The 15,326-nt window shown below is 46.3% G+C and overlaps 1 protein-coding gene across 2 annotated transcripts in view; it reads left to right on the top strand.

Moving 5' to 3' along the window:
- NUSAP1 (nucleolar and spindle associated protein 1) overlaps window positions 1–15,326 on the top strand; it is a 141,576-nt gene that overhangs the window by 51,776 nt on the left and 74,474 nt on the right. For both annotated transcript variants that reach the window (XM_033953010.1, XM_033953009.1), the window contains 2 exons: window positions 1,151–1,263; window positions 13,029–13,094. In XM_033953010.1, coding sequence (XP_033808901.1) covers window positions 1,151–1,263; window positions 13,029–13,094 — 179 coding nt within the window. The remainder of the gene's footprint in view (window positions 1–1,150; window positions 1,264–13,028; window positions 13,095–15,326) is intronic.

The following is a 15,326-nucleotide window of genomic DNA, read 5'->3' as shown; positions in this document are numbered from 1 at the left end:
TCTGCCAGGAAATAAATGCAATAGATACTTTATTATGCCCCCTCCCTTGCACAGGGAGGGGACATAAATGGTTTGGACTACAGAGACTTATGGCTTTATTAGCTCTACAGTGCACAAAGATGTAATATTGAAGCAAAATGCAAAAGAAAAGAATGCTTCAAATGTATCGGTACATAGTGCAGTTATACTCTTGCTTGGTCTGCCTAAAACAGCACTGAGCCTTGGCAAGACAACCAATCCAAATACAGTGGTACCTCAGTTTACGAGTGCACCGGTTTGCGAGTGTTTTGCAAGACGAGCAAAACATTTGCAAAATCGGTGCCTTGGAAACCGAGCTTGGCTCGATTTACGAGCACCCCCCCTTTGACACAATTGGGCACCCCCCCCCGCCGCTTCTTACCCTCATCTGGGCACTCTAGAAGGTCGGACTCCTCGTCTGCTGGGCCTTGCGAGTTCACGTTCTGAACGTGAACGTGATCTCGCAGGCCTTGAGCATTCTCAGATGCTCAAGGCCCAGTAGACGAAGAGTCCGACCTTCTAGAGTGCCCAGATGAGGGTAAGAAGCGGTGGGGGGGGTGCCCAATTGTGTCGGGGGGATGTCGGATCGTGGCGGGGGGGGGTCGGATCATGGGGGGGAGTACTGGTTCGAGGCAGGGGGGGTGCTGGATCGCAGGGGGGCCTTCGAGGGGAGCAATGCCAGTTCTCGGGGGGGGAATGCATCAAAGCGAGTTTCCATTATTTCCTATGGGGAAACTCGCTTTGATAAACGAGCATTTTGGATTACGAGCATTCTCCTGGAACGGATTATACTCGTAATCCAAGGTACTACTGTACATACATGGGCATGGAGCCTGGTCAGGAATGTTTCTCCCTCAGTTATTAACTGATAGGAAGTGAAGACCTCTGGCTATGGCAGGAGGGATTCAGTGATGAAGCAGTGCAAACATGGGCATGTCAGATAAGTAAAACAAATGTAAAGCCTTGTATACAAAGGGAGAGGCCTCTGACAAGCTCATTTCACAGCCTATGTAGGCTTAATTTTTCTCTCTCTCTCTCTTTCTCTCTCTCTTTCCAAAACTGAATGAGTGAATAAGGCCTTTATTTTTCCTTCAGCATACAGTTGGATTTTGTTTTTACATTTAATACACAGATTTCAAGAAGCTACATGAGGCTCATTTTAAGAAAATGGAGTCAATTGACAAGTACATGGAAAGGAAACAGAAACGTTTTGATGCAATTGGCAGTTCTATCCAAGAAGTGAAGGTATGAATTTTATTCAACATTAACGGTGACATTATTTAATAGCATCATTTCTGTTGTTGGTTGGTTGGTTGCTTTTAATTTTATGAACAAAATCATGTTGCCTTGCTACCAGTAGGAAATGGGTTTAGTGGATTTATACAAAAAATATGTTGTAGAGACTAGAGAATAACATGCAGACAGGTACCCACAGGACAGAGATAGAGCCTATGGGGTAAGGCCAGGGACAAACTTTATCCACGTGTCATTTTCTAGACTAGCCATAAACAGGCTGTTCCAACTGGATCAGTGGTCTCAAACTTGCGGCCCGCCAGGAACTATTTTGATTCCCTCTTTATGTTTAGCATAATCACAAAAATAAAATAAACAGTTTCTTCATCATATGTCTCTTTAGCTGTAAATTACAATATTCTTTAGCACTCTCCAGACCAGTAGAGGTTAATCTTTATGAATGGGTATATATCCAATCATGACCAGCAGGTGGCGACTGGAAACAAAACTGTGAAATAGTATATAATATATTCCTTCTCTATTCTCATCAGTCTTCTTCTTTCAGTCTCCAGCAGGTGTTGAGTGAGCTGTACCCATCTCCCTTGGAGGATTGTTAGAATTTGTTTAGGGGGTTTCTAGTCCCTGTTTTTGGCCGGACAGAGCTTGGGCGGGCCTTATTTGGGGGTCCATCCGTCCTCAGGGGTGTCAAACCTGGCGGGTCTCGAGCGGGGTCCCTCCCCCCACTTCCCCACATTTTTTTAGAGGAGCCTCAGCAGTCAGCCATGCCCCCTAAATCAAGCAAGGCCTACTGCTTCAAGAGCCTGTAGAGTCTGTTCAGTTAAAAAAAAAATAATAAAAATCCTGAGGTAGTGCCAGTCTGTAGGGTTGCTTCCCTGTCAATTTACTGTATTTTAGTGTATTTTTGCACTAACGGGCACTTTTTCTTCTAGCTAGGTCGCATATGGAGCAATTGTGCCCTTCTCCCGGGAAGTGTAATGCAATTTGGTCCAGCCGCGACCCACTTGTGGCCGGCCTGATCTCGGCAGTTTCGGCTGGTGTGGTCATGGAGCTTTGTCGGCAGCGGCTGTAGGCATCCGATCTCCCTGGCCTTAGTGCCTCGTCAGCCGGCTGAAGGCAGTGAGGCAGCCCGGTCGGCTCTCACTTCCTCCGGAGGGATTTCCCGAACCACGGACGGTAGGGGAAAAAGAATTCCCTCTAAGCTGATTTTTCAACAGCTGATGCCGACTTGGCCTGCTTTAGCTTCTAGGACAGTTTAGGTTTCCCAGCCGCAACAGGCCCTGGCGGGGTTATTTTTGGCGGGATCTTCGCCATTTTGACAGACAGTTCCTCCATTTTGTCTGCAACCTCAGGTGACCTTCCCCCTGTCTTGCAAACACAGGGGCAGGTTTCAGAAAGGTCCCCTGGGGGTTTTTTTTGCCCCCAATTTAATTTTTTTCTTTGGGCAGACAATTGGGGGTCCCACGTGTGCCTGGGGGGTTTCGAAGGTGTATTCTCTCCGCACCCCCTGTGGCTTTGCCTCCCTCTTTTCATTTAGCATCCCCTCTTCCTCCTCCCTCATCCAAGTGCCCACGGGGGGCTTGGATTGCGAATTGGTGGTGGGAGGAGCGTGTTGGCACGGATGAGGATCTGGCTGCTTTGGCGGGCTTCCAGGATCCCCTAGAGGGGATGGCCGCTGGCAGCGGGGTGCCGGGTTTCCCGTCTTCTGGTGCAGATGCGTCCATGGTGCGCCTTTTATTCAGAAGGACACACTTTTAGACCTGATTTAGCATGTCTTCTCGGTGCTGCATTTTTGAAGTTGCGCCACCAAAGACCCCGCGTATGGAGGCCCCTCTGCTTCAGGGGGGTCTGTCCTGTTTCCCGCTCTTTTCCTGTGCGTCAGGATTTTCGGGATTTCGTGCTGGCACAGTGGAATATGCCGGGGGCGCTGTTTTGGTTGGTGCGCGCCTTGGCTCCTGGAAGGGGATAGGGCTACCTTAATTTTGCCAGTGGAGGACGCGGTGGATCTCAGCGATTGCTAAGCAGCATACCGTGCCTGTTGCGGGCGGTTCTGCCCTTAGGGTCTCTGAGAAGCGTACGTTAGAGACACTTCTTCAGCAGAATTTTGATGTCTCTGCCTTGGGGGTCCAGGCGGCTATATGTGTGGGGCTAGTGGCTCGCACCGTGTTTCGATGGTCTGAGAGTGTCCTGGATCGTGAGTCTGATGACTGGTCCTTAGTGGATCAGGAGGTAGCGAAGATTGAGATGACTGCCTCGTTCCTCTCGGATTCTCTTTGACTTGGTGCGGCTAAGTCTGGGACTTTTGGTGGCTGCACGCCGTACCTTGTGGCTTCGTGCTTGGTCGGCAGTTGCCGCGTCCAAAACTGAACTTCCAAAAATTTCCCTTTCGGGGGTCGTTTTTGTTTGGAGAGGACTCTGACGGACTCTAAAGGTGCCCCGTGTGCCTGAGGACTGTGCCCGCTCGACATCTTGGGGTGGCACTGCTCGGGGGCGTCTGCAAGAATTTTGCAAGTTTCGCCCGGGGCTACTTCTTTCCAGGCTGCCGGTTTTTCGCCGGGGTCGGTTGGCTCAGCGCATGCAGTCCTTTCAGGGGTCCCGTCAGGGGGCTGGGAGTCCGTCCCCCCTCTGGTTCCCCTGCTGCCCATCCTGCACGATGTCTCTTTACTGGCGTCCCCTTTGGTTCCAGTGGGTGCCCGGCTGCACAACTTGTTTCCCAAGTGGGCCAAGATCACGTCTGATCGGTGGGTCCTGGTGGTGGTGCAGGACAGTTATGCTCTGGAATTTTGCCCGCTCTCTGCCAGATCATATCTAGCCTCTCCGTGCCAGGCGGCATGGGAGACGCTAGCCTTTCGCCAGACCCTTCAGCGCTTGCTATATCTCAAAGCGGTTGTCCAGTTTCCTCTCAGGAGTGCGGCACCGGCTGGTACGCCATTTTCTTTGTGGGGCCCTAGAAAGAGGGGACCTTTCAGCCCATCCTTGGTTTAAACAGGGGTCAACAGGGCTCTCAGAATTCCGTTTTTTCGCATGGACACACTGCAGCCTGTCCTGGCGGTTCAGCTGGGGGAGTTCTTGACTTCTCTCGCATCGGCGGAAGCCTACTTGCATGCTTCCATTTAGGCCTCTCATCGGCGCTTTCTTCGCTTTGCGATCTTAGGTCGGCACTATCAGTTCTGTGCGCTTCCCTTGGGCCTGGCCACAACTCCCCGGATGTTCACCAAGGTGATGGTGGTCATTGTGGCGGCATTGCAGTCGGAGGGCATTCTGGTGCACACCTATCTGGACGACTGGTTGATTCGGGCGAAGTCGTTGCAGGAGAGCACCTGGGTTATGGCTCGGGTGGTGGAGTTTCTCCAGTCTCTGGGCTGGGTGGTCCACCTTTCCAAGAGTCGGTTGGTCCCAGCTCAGAGTCTGTAGTAGCTTGGGGTTCTGTTCGATACATCCTTGGGAAAGGTCTTCCTTCCAGAGACCCGGGTAAGCAGTTTTCACTCTCTGATTCGCCTCCTTATGGCGTCCTGGTGTCCTCTGGCAAAGGATTTTCTCAAAGTCTTGGGGTCAATGGCAGCGTCCCTGGACGTGGTGAGGTGGGCGCAGGCCCACATGCGTCCTCTTCAGTATGCTCTGCTCTGGAGGTTGTCGCCCCCGAGGCACAGTTTGGATGTCCCTGTCTCTCTGCGAGGCTTGGTTCACTGCAGTGTTTGTTGGTGGCTCCAGACATCTCCTCGGGTTCAGGGGGTGAGTCTGGATCTACCGCAGTGGACAGTGCTTCTCACATGTGCCAGTCTCCTCAGTTGGGGGGCTCAGTGTCTAGGTAACTCAGCTCAGGGCACCTGGTCCACGGAGGAGGCGTCCTGGTCGATCAAGGCGTTTGTGACCAGAGCTGTCCGTCTGGCGCTGTTAGCCTTCCGCTCCCTCTTCATGGGCATGTCGGTCAGAGTTCTGTCGGACAATGCCACAGCGGTGGCTTATGTCAATCATCAGAGAGGCACCAAGAGCGCTCAGGTGGTGCAGGAAGTGGCTCAGCGCAAGCTTTGGGCGGAGTCTCACCTTCTGGACCTCTCGGCCTCTCACGTAGCCTGGGTGGAGAATGTTCAGGTGGACTTCCTCTGTCTTCACATCTTAGCTCCCGGAGAGTGGTGTCTCAGCCCTGTGGCCTTTCAGTTGATAGTGCCGGTTTGGGGTGAGCCCCTGATGGACCTGATGACCACAAGTGGCAACACCAAAGTGCCTCACTTCTTCAGTTGGCGCAGGGACGGTCTGGCCAAGGGTCTGGATGCTCTGGTTCAACCATGGCCAACAGGAGGGGCTGTTGTTCCCTCCATGGCCATTAGTGGGCAGAGTTCTTCTCCGCATTGTTCGCCACCCGGATCTGGTGGCTCCGGATTGGCCTCGACGTCCTTGGTACACGGATCTGATGAGGCGTCTGGTGGCGGATCCTCTCCCTCTGCCTCTCTTGGGTGACCTTCTGACGCAGGGTCCCAATGCCATGTTTGACCCGTCTTCCTTCTGACTTGCGGCTTGGCTCTTGAAAGGGGTCGCCTAGGTAAGAAGGGGTATTCAGATAAGGTGATCTCTACTCTCTTGGGGTCCTGGAGGATTTCTACCTCACGGGCTTATGTGCGTTTCAAGTTTCAAGTTTATTTGTTATTTGATTAATCGCCTATTATAAATTCTAAGCGATGTACACATAATAAAATAAATTTCTAAAATATACATAAAATAGAAAGTAACATTAACAACGGTATAAAATCACCAAACAAACTAATTAACACAAACTAATTAAAACAAAACAAGCAAACAATAGGACAGAAGGGGAAGAAATACAATTTTCGATAGGAAAGAATCAACAATTAAAGGTAAAACCCAATAGGAATGGGAGGACAAATAAATAATTGGAGATAAAAATACATAAAAGAGCAAATGATGAAAGAGCAATTAACATTTCAATTAGGTATTGAACGCATCTTTAAAAAGAAAACTCTTAAGTTGGCTCTTAAATTTTTCCAAATTCTTCTCCTCTCTTAAATATAGTGGGAGTGAATTCCATGTCTGTGGCGCCGTTACAGTAAAAATGAATTGCCTTCGAGTGTTAATAATTTTAAGAGTAGGAATGACCAACAAAAGTTGGTCATTAGATCTTAAAAATTTTGGAGAATTATATGGAATTAAAACTTTGTAAATAAAAGCAGGGGTTTTGTATAATAACGATTTAAATGTAAGTAAAGATAATTTGTATAAAATACGGTATGATACTGGGAGCCAATGTGCCTTTTGAAGTAATGGAGTAACATGGTCGAACTTCTTAGCCCCCATAATTAATTTAATAGAGGCATTCTGAATTATCTGCAATCTTCTAATTTCTTTTTGAGCCATTCCCTTGCATAAAGAATTGCAGTAATCAATTTTTGAAATAATCATTGAATGAATTAATATATTCAATGATTTGGGACATAGGAATTTTGAAATAGACCGTATTTGACGTAGTCTGTAAAAAGTAGCCTTAACCACATAACTAACGTGGTCATGGTAGGTTAGGTTTTCATCTAGAATAACACCTAGAATTCGGATCTTGTTTATTTGTTTAAGAATAACCCCTTGGATAGTAATGGGAACAGCAATTTTATGATTGTCTTTCCAGGGGAAGAGCAAGGTGTTAGTTTTATTAATGTTTAAAGACAGTCTATTATCATCGAGCCATAGATGAATCTGGTTTAATTTCTCATTAATAGCTGCAATTTCAGATGAACTTAGGGTCAAGAGGATGTAAGAGTTGTATATCATCCGCATAAGCAAATACGGAGAAGCCGATAGAAGAGGAGCAAGAAAAATATTAAACAGAAGTGGGGACAGGATAGAACCTTGTGGAATACCATAAGAGACAGAAAAACTAGTAGAAATTGAATCATTAAAGGAAACTATAGACGATCGATTGTCTAAATAAGATCTAAACCAGAGAAGGACTTGCTCCGTAATGCCTATGGATTGTAATCTATTCAATAAGAGATTATGATCAACCGTATCAAAAGCTGCCGAAAGGTCAAGTGAGATCAGAAGAACAGAAGAATGGTCTCTTCGTGCCTTCCTGCTTACCATCTTAGAGTTCTTGCAGGATGGCCTGGATAGATGACTGGCTTGGTCTTCTCTCCAGGTTCGGCTTATGGCCTTGTCAGCCTTTTGTGGGTTAGTGAAAGGTCAATGTTTGTCAGCCATTTCTGATGTGATTCACTTTTGGCGGGTGGCCAAGTTGATCAGGCCTCCCCTGCTGGCCCTCTGTTCTATCTTGGGATATCAATCTAGTTCTATCTGTTCTGGTGCACCCGCCCTTCGAACCGTTGGGCGGCTGCTCTTTGAAGGCCCTTACTCTGAAGGCGGTCTTTTTGGTGGCCATTACTTCCGCTAGGCGTGTTTCTGAGCTACAGGCTTTCTCTTGTAGTGCTCCCTTCTTGGAGTTTTCTAGGGATCGGTTTGTCTTGAGGCCTGTTCCTTCTTTTCTGCCGTAAGTAGTTTCTCCTTTTCATGTCAATCAATCTGTGGTCCTCCCGGTCTTGGATAGTCGGGAGGGCTCTTCTGAGCAAAGACAGCTGCGCAAGTTGGATGTTGGTCGGGTCCTTCGCTCTTATGTGCAGCGGACTCAGGAGATCAGGAAATCAGATCATCTTTTTGTCCTTCTGGTGGGCCCTCGTAGGGGGGCTGGCGCTTCTATGGCTACTATTGTGCGCTAGATCAAGGAGACTATTGCTTCCGCTTATCTTCTGAGGCAGAAGCCCGTTCCGGAGTTTCAAGGCTCATTCCACTCGGCGTCAGGCGGCTTCTTGGGCTGAGTCGTCGCTTGTGCCTCCAGTGGACATTTGTAAGGCTGTGGTTTGGTCTTCCTTGCATTCCTTTGTCAGACACGATCGGGTAGATGTTCAGGTGCGCCGGGACACGGGGTTCGGTGGGCGTGTTCTGGTGTCTGCCCTTTGGGGGTCCCACCCGTGAGAGGGACTGCTTTGGTACGTCCCATTCGTAAAGATTAACCTCTACTGGTCTGGAGAGTGCTAAAGAAGGAGAAATTAGGTTCTTACCTGCTAATTTATTTTCTTTTAGCTTCTCCAGACCAGTAGAGGTCCCCACCCTGTCTGTTCTTGTGTTAGGGCTGTTGCGCGGGCAGTTTTGTTTTTTTTTCCTTGCGGGTTCTAGTATTTTTCTAGTACCGGGGAGAATTGATGGACAGCGTCTGTGGCTCGGCTGGCTTAGCTGGCAAGCTGTGGGGACATTTTCCTTCTAGTATTTCTCCTCTACATTTTCCAACAGCATTTGGGTATGTTAGTTGTTACTCTTGTTTGGAGTATTGTTTATTTCTGTTTCCAGTTCTTAGTTCTGCTTGGCTATTTGGCAGACTGATGAGAATAGAGAAGGGAATATATTATATACTATTCCACAGTTTTGTTTCAGTCTCCACCTGCTGGTCATGATTGGATATATACCCATTCGTAAAGATTAACCTCTACTGGACTGGAGAAGCTAAAAGAAAATAAATTAGCAGGTAAGAACCTAATTTCTCCTTATTATTAAGACTTAGCCAAAAAGAAAGATTTATAAACTATAAAGAGTTTTACCTCATGCAAAATTGTCATTTCTTTAATAATACATTAAGTATTTTTTTCTGCGGCACTCCAAGTTCCTACAAATCCAAATATGGTCCTGCAAAGGATTCTGAGACCACTGAACTAGATGGAACAGCATTTAAAATGTTAGTATCAATATATAAAAAACTGAAAATGCCTTAGTCAATTGGCAACAGAATTCAGTGATAAACTGTAGAAGCTGATTTTGGTTTTAAATGAACTGCTGTTAAATGACATCATTTGCATCTTGTCTGCCTTTGAGGTAGCAACAAGAGTCTTGTCTCCTGATCAGATTCCTACTATCTGCAACATTCTTCCATCACGTGCCCAGCTGCTCAAGCATCTTTACTGTTACTGCAACAGATTCATCCATCGTTACTGATATCGAGCATTTCCATCATTTTTAATAGACACTTATTTTGCTTTCATCTATTACACAGTGTAGTTCTCTTAACAACATAAGAATTGTCATACTGGGACAGACCAAGGTCCTCAAACCCAGTATCCTGTTTCCAACAGTGGTCATCCCAGGTCCCAAGTACCTAGCTAGATCCTTAGTAGTAAAACAGATTTTATACTACTTATCCTAGGAATAAGCAGTGGATTTCCCCAAGCCATCTCAATAATAGCCCATGGACTTCTCTTTGGAAATTATCCTAGCCTTTTTTAAACCATGCTAACTAACTGGTTTCACTACATTCTCCAGCAACAAATTCCAGAGTTTAATTACACATTGTGTGAAGAAATATTTCTCCAGTTAGTTTTAAATCTACTACTTAGTAGCTTCATCGCATGGAAAGAGTGAACAAGCAATTCATATCTACACTTTCCACTCCACTCGTTGTTTTAGAGACTTCTATCATTTTGCCCCTGAGTCGCCTCTTCTTCAAGCTGAAGAGCCCTAGCCCCTTTAGCCTCTCCTCATAGGGAAGTAATCTCAAACCTTTTAACATTTTTGTCACCTCTGCACCTTTCCTAATTCCGCTATATCTGAAAGACAAACCAATTATCTTCCTAGTTGATGTAGAAACACAAGCAACTGAATTGGGAAGGTTATACCAAAACCAGATTGAAATGGAAGACTCCGTTTGTGATTTATAAACAGTTATACAGAATATTGTCCCTTTTTAAAAATTTAAATATAAAATCATAAGTGTTTGAGGCTTGTGCAGATGGGTGTCAGGACAAAGGCGCGCGCAGACAACTGAGCGCAACGCGGAGGCGCGCGCCAAAGAAAATGACTGTTTTAAAGGGCTCCGATGGAGGGGTGGGGAACCCCCCACTTTATTTTATACAGATCGCGCTGCGTTGTGGGGGGTTTGGGGGGTTGTAACCCCCCACATTTTACTGAAAACTTCACTTTTTCCCTAAAAAAACAGGGAAACAGTTAAGTTTCCAGTATAATGAGGGCGATTACAGCCCCCCAAACCCCCCACAATGCCGCCGCGATCTGTATTAAGTAAAGTAGGGAGGGGTTCCCCAACAAAACCCCACGTCGGAGCCCCTAAAAACACTCTTTCTTCGGCGCGCGCTTCCGTCTTGCGCTCAGTTGTCGGCGCGCACCTTTGTCTTCGGCAGTTTTGTCTATGAACCGTGCAGGTGAGGGCAGTGTCTGTGGGGACAGAATGGAGTAGGGATGGAGATGGAATCTTCAGGAATGGGGACAGTATCAGATTTGGGACAACTTTTCTGCCAGGTTTGTAAGCTCAGGATTACTTTCATATATTGAGGTCCAAAGCCGCCATGCTGGAAGTTGTGCAGTGTGCCAGGGTCCATATGCAATCCTTTCAGAAGACTGTTCTGCTGTAAAGACATAGGTGTCAGTACTCCTAGGTGAATATCTCCTGGTCGTGAGTTATTTGCAGAAAGATGTCAATCGCATCTTTCAGCTACTCTTCCTTCACCAGTGGAGTATAGCTACCTCTTCAGTTTTTCCTTTTTCGATTGAGTTGACAAGGTGTGTCCTGATCTGCTCTGTTTGGTTTTTATTATTTTGGGGTATTTTTTCATCCGTTTCATGAGGCTTTGGTGCCCAGCAGTCTCTACAGGTGGGGAAGCTCTGCATAGGAGAAGATGCAGACTCTGCAAGGGAAGTCTGCAGCTTGCAGGGCAACCCCTGGCTGTACCTGCTGAGCTGGCCTGCTTTGTGCATTTTCAAACATTGGGGTCAAAGCTTGGGGGGGGGGGTCAAAACTCTGGGATTTAGCTTGCCTTTTGTGATAGAGGCTTGAGCATGCAGGCTGTGGAGCTCCTGTGTTAGTCCCTTATGGTTTCATGGAGCCGGCCGCATTTTTATCTCACCCACATGAACTCAACTCCCAAATCCCCATCGAAGATTCATGAAGGTTGAGTTCACAGTTGGTGCTGGACAGAATAGCAGCCCAAAGATTTCCAGATTTGGAACACTTCTAGGCCAGTTTTGAGGCAGAAAGTCTTCTCTATTCAGTCAGGCTGCAATAAAGCTGACACTGGCAGGTACCAGCACAGTACAGTGAGTACAGTCCATTATTCCCTATTGGGAAAATCATGGAAGTCTGAAAATTTCATTTTTCAGGGTTTGAGGCCAGAGATAGGGTCCTCCTTCTCCAAAACACCCTTCCCTGAATTTTTTTTAACTTCAGGGGAGCCCCCAAGGGGTGTTTGTGCAAAATCATTGTGGAGACCATCTTGGATTTAAATTATCTAATTTTCTTTTTTTTTTTTAAATAAATCTTTATTCATTTTTACCTCTTACAACAAGTGTATCAACAAATTGACAATTGAAATTAAATACATCACTTGAATTTCTGTCATTTAACGATAATACATAAACTTTAATCCCTTCCCTCCCATCCCTACCATAACATATGCAGTCAAATATATCCTATGAAATATTCTTTTTAACTTATCCAAACCTTTAATAAAATTCCCCCTCCCATCCCTTCACTTGCATTGTAGTTACAATGGAAAAGTGGTATCTATTCATTACAATAATTTGTCAATGGCCCCCATATCTCTTTAAATTTTTTATAGTTCCCTTTTTGTATGGCTATTGTTCTCTCCATCTTATAGGTGTGACACAATGAGTTCCATGCCAGTTTTGCACTGGATGATCAGCCTAGGAGTGGGGCGAGGCACACAAGAGAGAGGTGGGAGCCTTGGGCTTAGCCTCCTCAAGAGTCCTCTAGGGCTGGAGAACCGTAGGGAACCCGATTGGCAGGGAAGTTCCTCTTGAAGCCTACAGTTAGTGAAGGTGCAAAAAGCATGTAAGTGGATGCTGTAGAGCCCAAGAGAAGCCAGTTTGAAGTCCTACAGGGGTCTCTTGGTCCCACGGTTCAAGGGTTTACCCTGGAGTTAGTTAATTTTCTGTGTAAAACTTATCTTATGGGTCCGGGACAGTCTGTGCTGCCTAGAAGCATGTTGGCTTTGGACCAGGGAGTGATCCTGCTCTGAGACCTCTCCCACAGCTTAGAGACCCAGCTCTTAGCCTATGTGAATAGGAGAAAGAATACTGGGAAGATTGGAGGTCAGACTCCATGCCTTTACTGTCACAGGGTGCAGCATCCTCCCTGGAGGATTTCAGTTTCCTTGTAGGGACTGGAAGTTGGGAGGCAATAGTGGCTCTTGACCAGGGAGAAGATCCATCTGTGTACTGGCTTTTCAAGTTTGCTTCTGTACAACATGTTGTTATTATGAATGTGCTCAGGGAGTTGAAGCTGAAACCTCAACAGCCATTGAATTCTCAGTACACAGTCATCAGCGGCTCAAATGCTCAGACTACCTCTTTCCCTGCACATCAGGACATCACCTTACTAGTCACAGAGTGATGGGAATCTCCAGAGGTCTCCCTGAGGATGACCAAAATTATGTCCAAGCTTTAATCTATGGCTCCTGCATTTCAGTAGCTGTTTAACCAGCCAAAGGTTGATTCCAAGGAGGCTGAAGTAATCAAACATGCCTCCCTCCCTAGTGATTACTTTTGTACAAACTGAGGGGGCAGGAGCAGCTCCTTGGGAAAGAGGTGGCGTTCAAAAGATGATTGCTAGCATTCTGCAAGCAACTTGTGGGTTTAAATGCAAAACCCTAGCTTTCAGAACCATTAGACATATCTTCAAGAAAGAAGATCATCAAGGTAAGAACCTAATCTTTCTTTCTGCTGTGTATCCCTTTTTGCAGATTTTAGTTGAAAAGTCTAGTCTTCTAAAGCCACCAGAGAAAAGATCACCTGGTAACAGTCTTAAGGTGAGATTTAATTTTATAATTAATATTTAAGTAGATTTACTCATTTGTCAAACTTTCTTTTCAAACATAGTGGTATTAATTTTCAAAGGAAGTTATGTATACTAGCTATAAAGTTAACACCATGCTGAAAACATGTCTAATTGCCCTGACCCTCTCTGTAGTGAAGAGGCAGAGGAAAGGTGGGCCAAGGGCTGGCCTCAAGAAATCCACATAGTAGCAAAATTCAGCTGCTATACAGATAATGATTGATGTTCAGTTTAGCTCTGCTTAATAGGGGGAGAAGGGGGGGGTTATATTCAAGTATATCGGTAATTCTGTTGCAAAGACATAGGATTCTGTACTGTGCTGCTTCCCAGCAGTTGTGAACTTTGCAGAAGGGTGTTACTCAGGATTTTGTATTGTAGCTGCTGCTTACCAGCAGTTGCGAACTTTGCAGAAGGGTGTTACTCAAAACTCTGAACTCTTCCTGTTCTGCAGTTGAGAGCAGCTCCCTCTTCAGTTTTTCCTTCTGCTAGGAGTGTTCTGATCTGTTCTGTTTTACTTTCTTTTTCTTATTTTTGGGTATTTTTGACATCTGTTTTCTGTTTTACTGCATGGCTTTGGTGCTCGGAGGTCCCCTTCTTGGGTTTACTCTGTGAGGGAAAAGGACGCAGTCCCAAGTGGGCGGATTACTGCTTTCAGGCCAATCTTGCGCTAAGTACCTGTAGAACCAGCCTGCTTTGTGTCTCTTCTGGAGTTCGGGATCCGTTCCCCCATTGGAGCTTGCTCACTTGCTGATTTATCATAGGCTTGAGCACAGGCTGTGGGGCCCCTGTGTAATAATACTCTGGGTATTGGGGTGCCGGCTGCAAATTATCTCTCCCCAACACATAACATGGATTTTCAGGAGTAGGAGTCTATGGTCTGGTTCTGCCTGACTAGCAGCCAGAAGCTCTACAGAGGTGGACATATTCCTGGCATTCTCTGAGGCAGAAATCCTTTCCCTGTAGGCAGGCTGCTGCAAGCTGACGGGCACCAGAAGTCACAGTGAGTACTTCTATTATTCCCCATGGGGAAAACCAGGGGGGAGAGGGAAGGGTCTGAAGGCCCACCAAAAAACAGATTTGAGGGTTTCTGAGCTTAGTCAGGTTATCCCACCTCCAAAACCCCTTTTTAGACATTTTTTTTATTTTTCAGTTAAATTCCCACAAGCCCTTTCTGCAGCTGTCTTGGATTTTTAGCTCTCTTTATCTATTTTTCTTTAGCAACCGCAGCAGATGAATCCAGAGACTAGTGGGATAGCACATATCTTCCAGTAGGTGGAGATAGATAACTGATTTTCAGGTGTTTTCTTGGATGGAACGTCTCCTGGCCAATTAGTATCGCTCTTTGCCCAAGCATCAGGTACAATGCAAATGCATAACAAAAACTTCTTTCCCATATGTAAACAAATATAACCAACATGAACAACAAACTTGAAGGAACAACCAAATGAACCCATGAGGGGAACAACAGCAGATATCAAGACCAGGTGGGGCCCTGGATTCATCTGCTGTGTCTAAAGGAAAGAAAATTAACAGGTCAAAACATAATTTTTCCTTCCTTAGCAATGACAGCAGATGAATCCAGAGACTAGTGGGGATGTAGCAAAGCAATCCTCAATCTGGGTGGGTGGGACGCAAACTCCGCCTCTGCAATAACCGAAGCATCAAAAGATGCCTCTGCGCACGCTGCCACATCCAACCGGTAATGCTTAGAAAATGTGTTCGAGGATGATCAAGTGGCCGCTCTACAAATTTTTTCCAACGAAAATCTGAACTCGGCCCAAGAAGTAGCCATTGCCCTGGTGGAATGAGCATGGAAAGCTTCAGGCAATCTCCTGCCTACAAACAAGTAAGCAGCAGCAACAGCCTCTGGACCCAACAAGCTGCTGAGGCTTTGGAGGCTGCTAAACCCTTCCAGGGTCCTGAAAACAGCACAAAGAGGTGATTTGTACGCCGAAAGTCATTAGTCACCTGAAGATAGTGCAAGAGAATTCTCTGCACATCAAGCAAACGCAAGGACTGAAACTTTGACCCCCTGATCCTCTTCCCTGAAGGATGGTAGAAAGATGGACTGATTGACATGAAAATGCAAGACCACCTTGGGAAGAAATGAAGGAACCATCTGAATCGAGACTCCAACTCTGAGAAATGTAGTAACGGATCCCTGCAAGATAAGGCCTGCAACTCCGACACATGTCGAGCGGACGCC

Source organism: Geotrypetes seraphini, chromosome 7 (assembly GCF_902459505.1).
Source record: "Geotrypetes seraphini chromosome 7, aGeoSer1.1, whole genome shotgun sequence".
Taxonomy (NCBI): domain Eukaryota; kingdom Metazoa; phylum Chordata; class Amphibia; order Gymnophiona; family Dermophiidae; genus Geotrypetes; species Geotrypetes seraphini.
The sequence above is the reverse complement of the archived record's forward strand: the minus strand, read 5'-3'. Positions and strand labels throughout refer to the sequence as shown.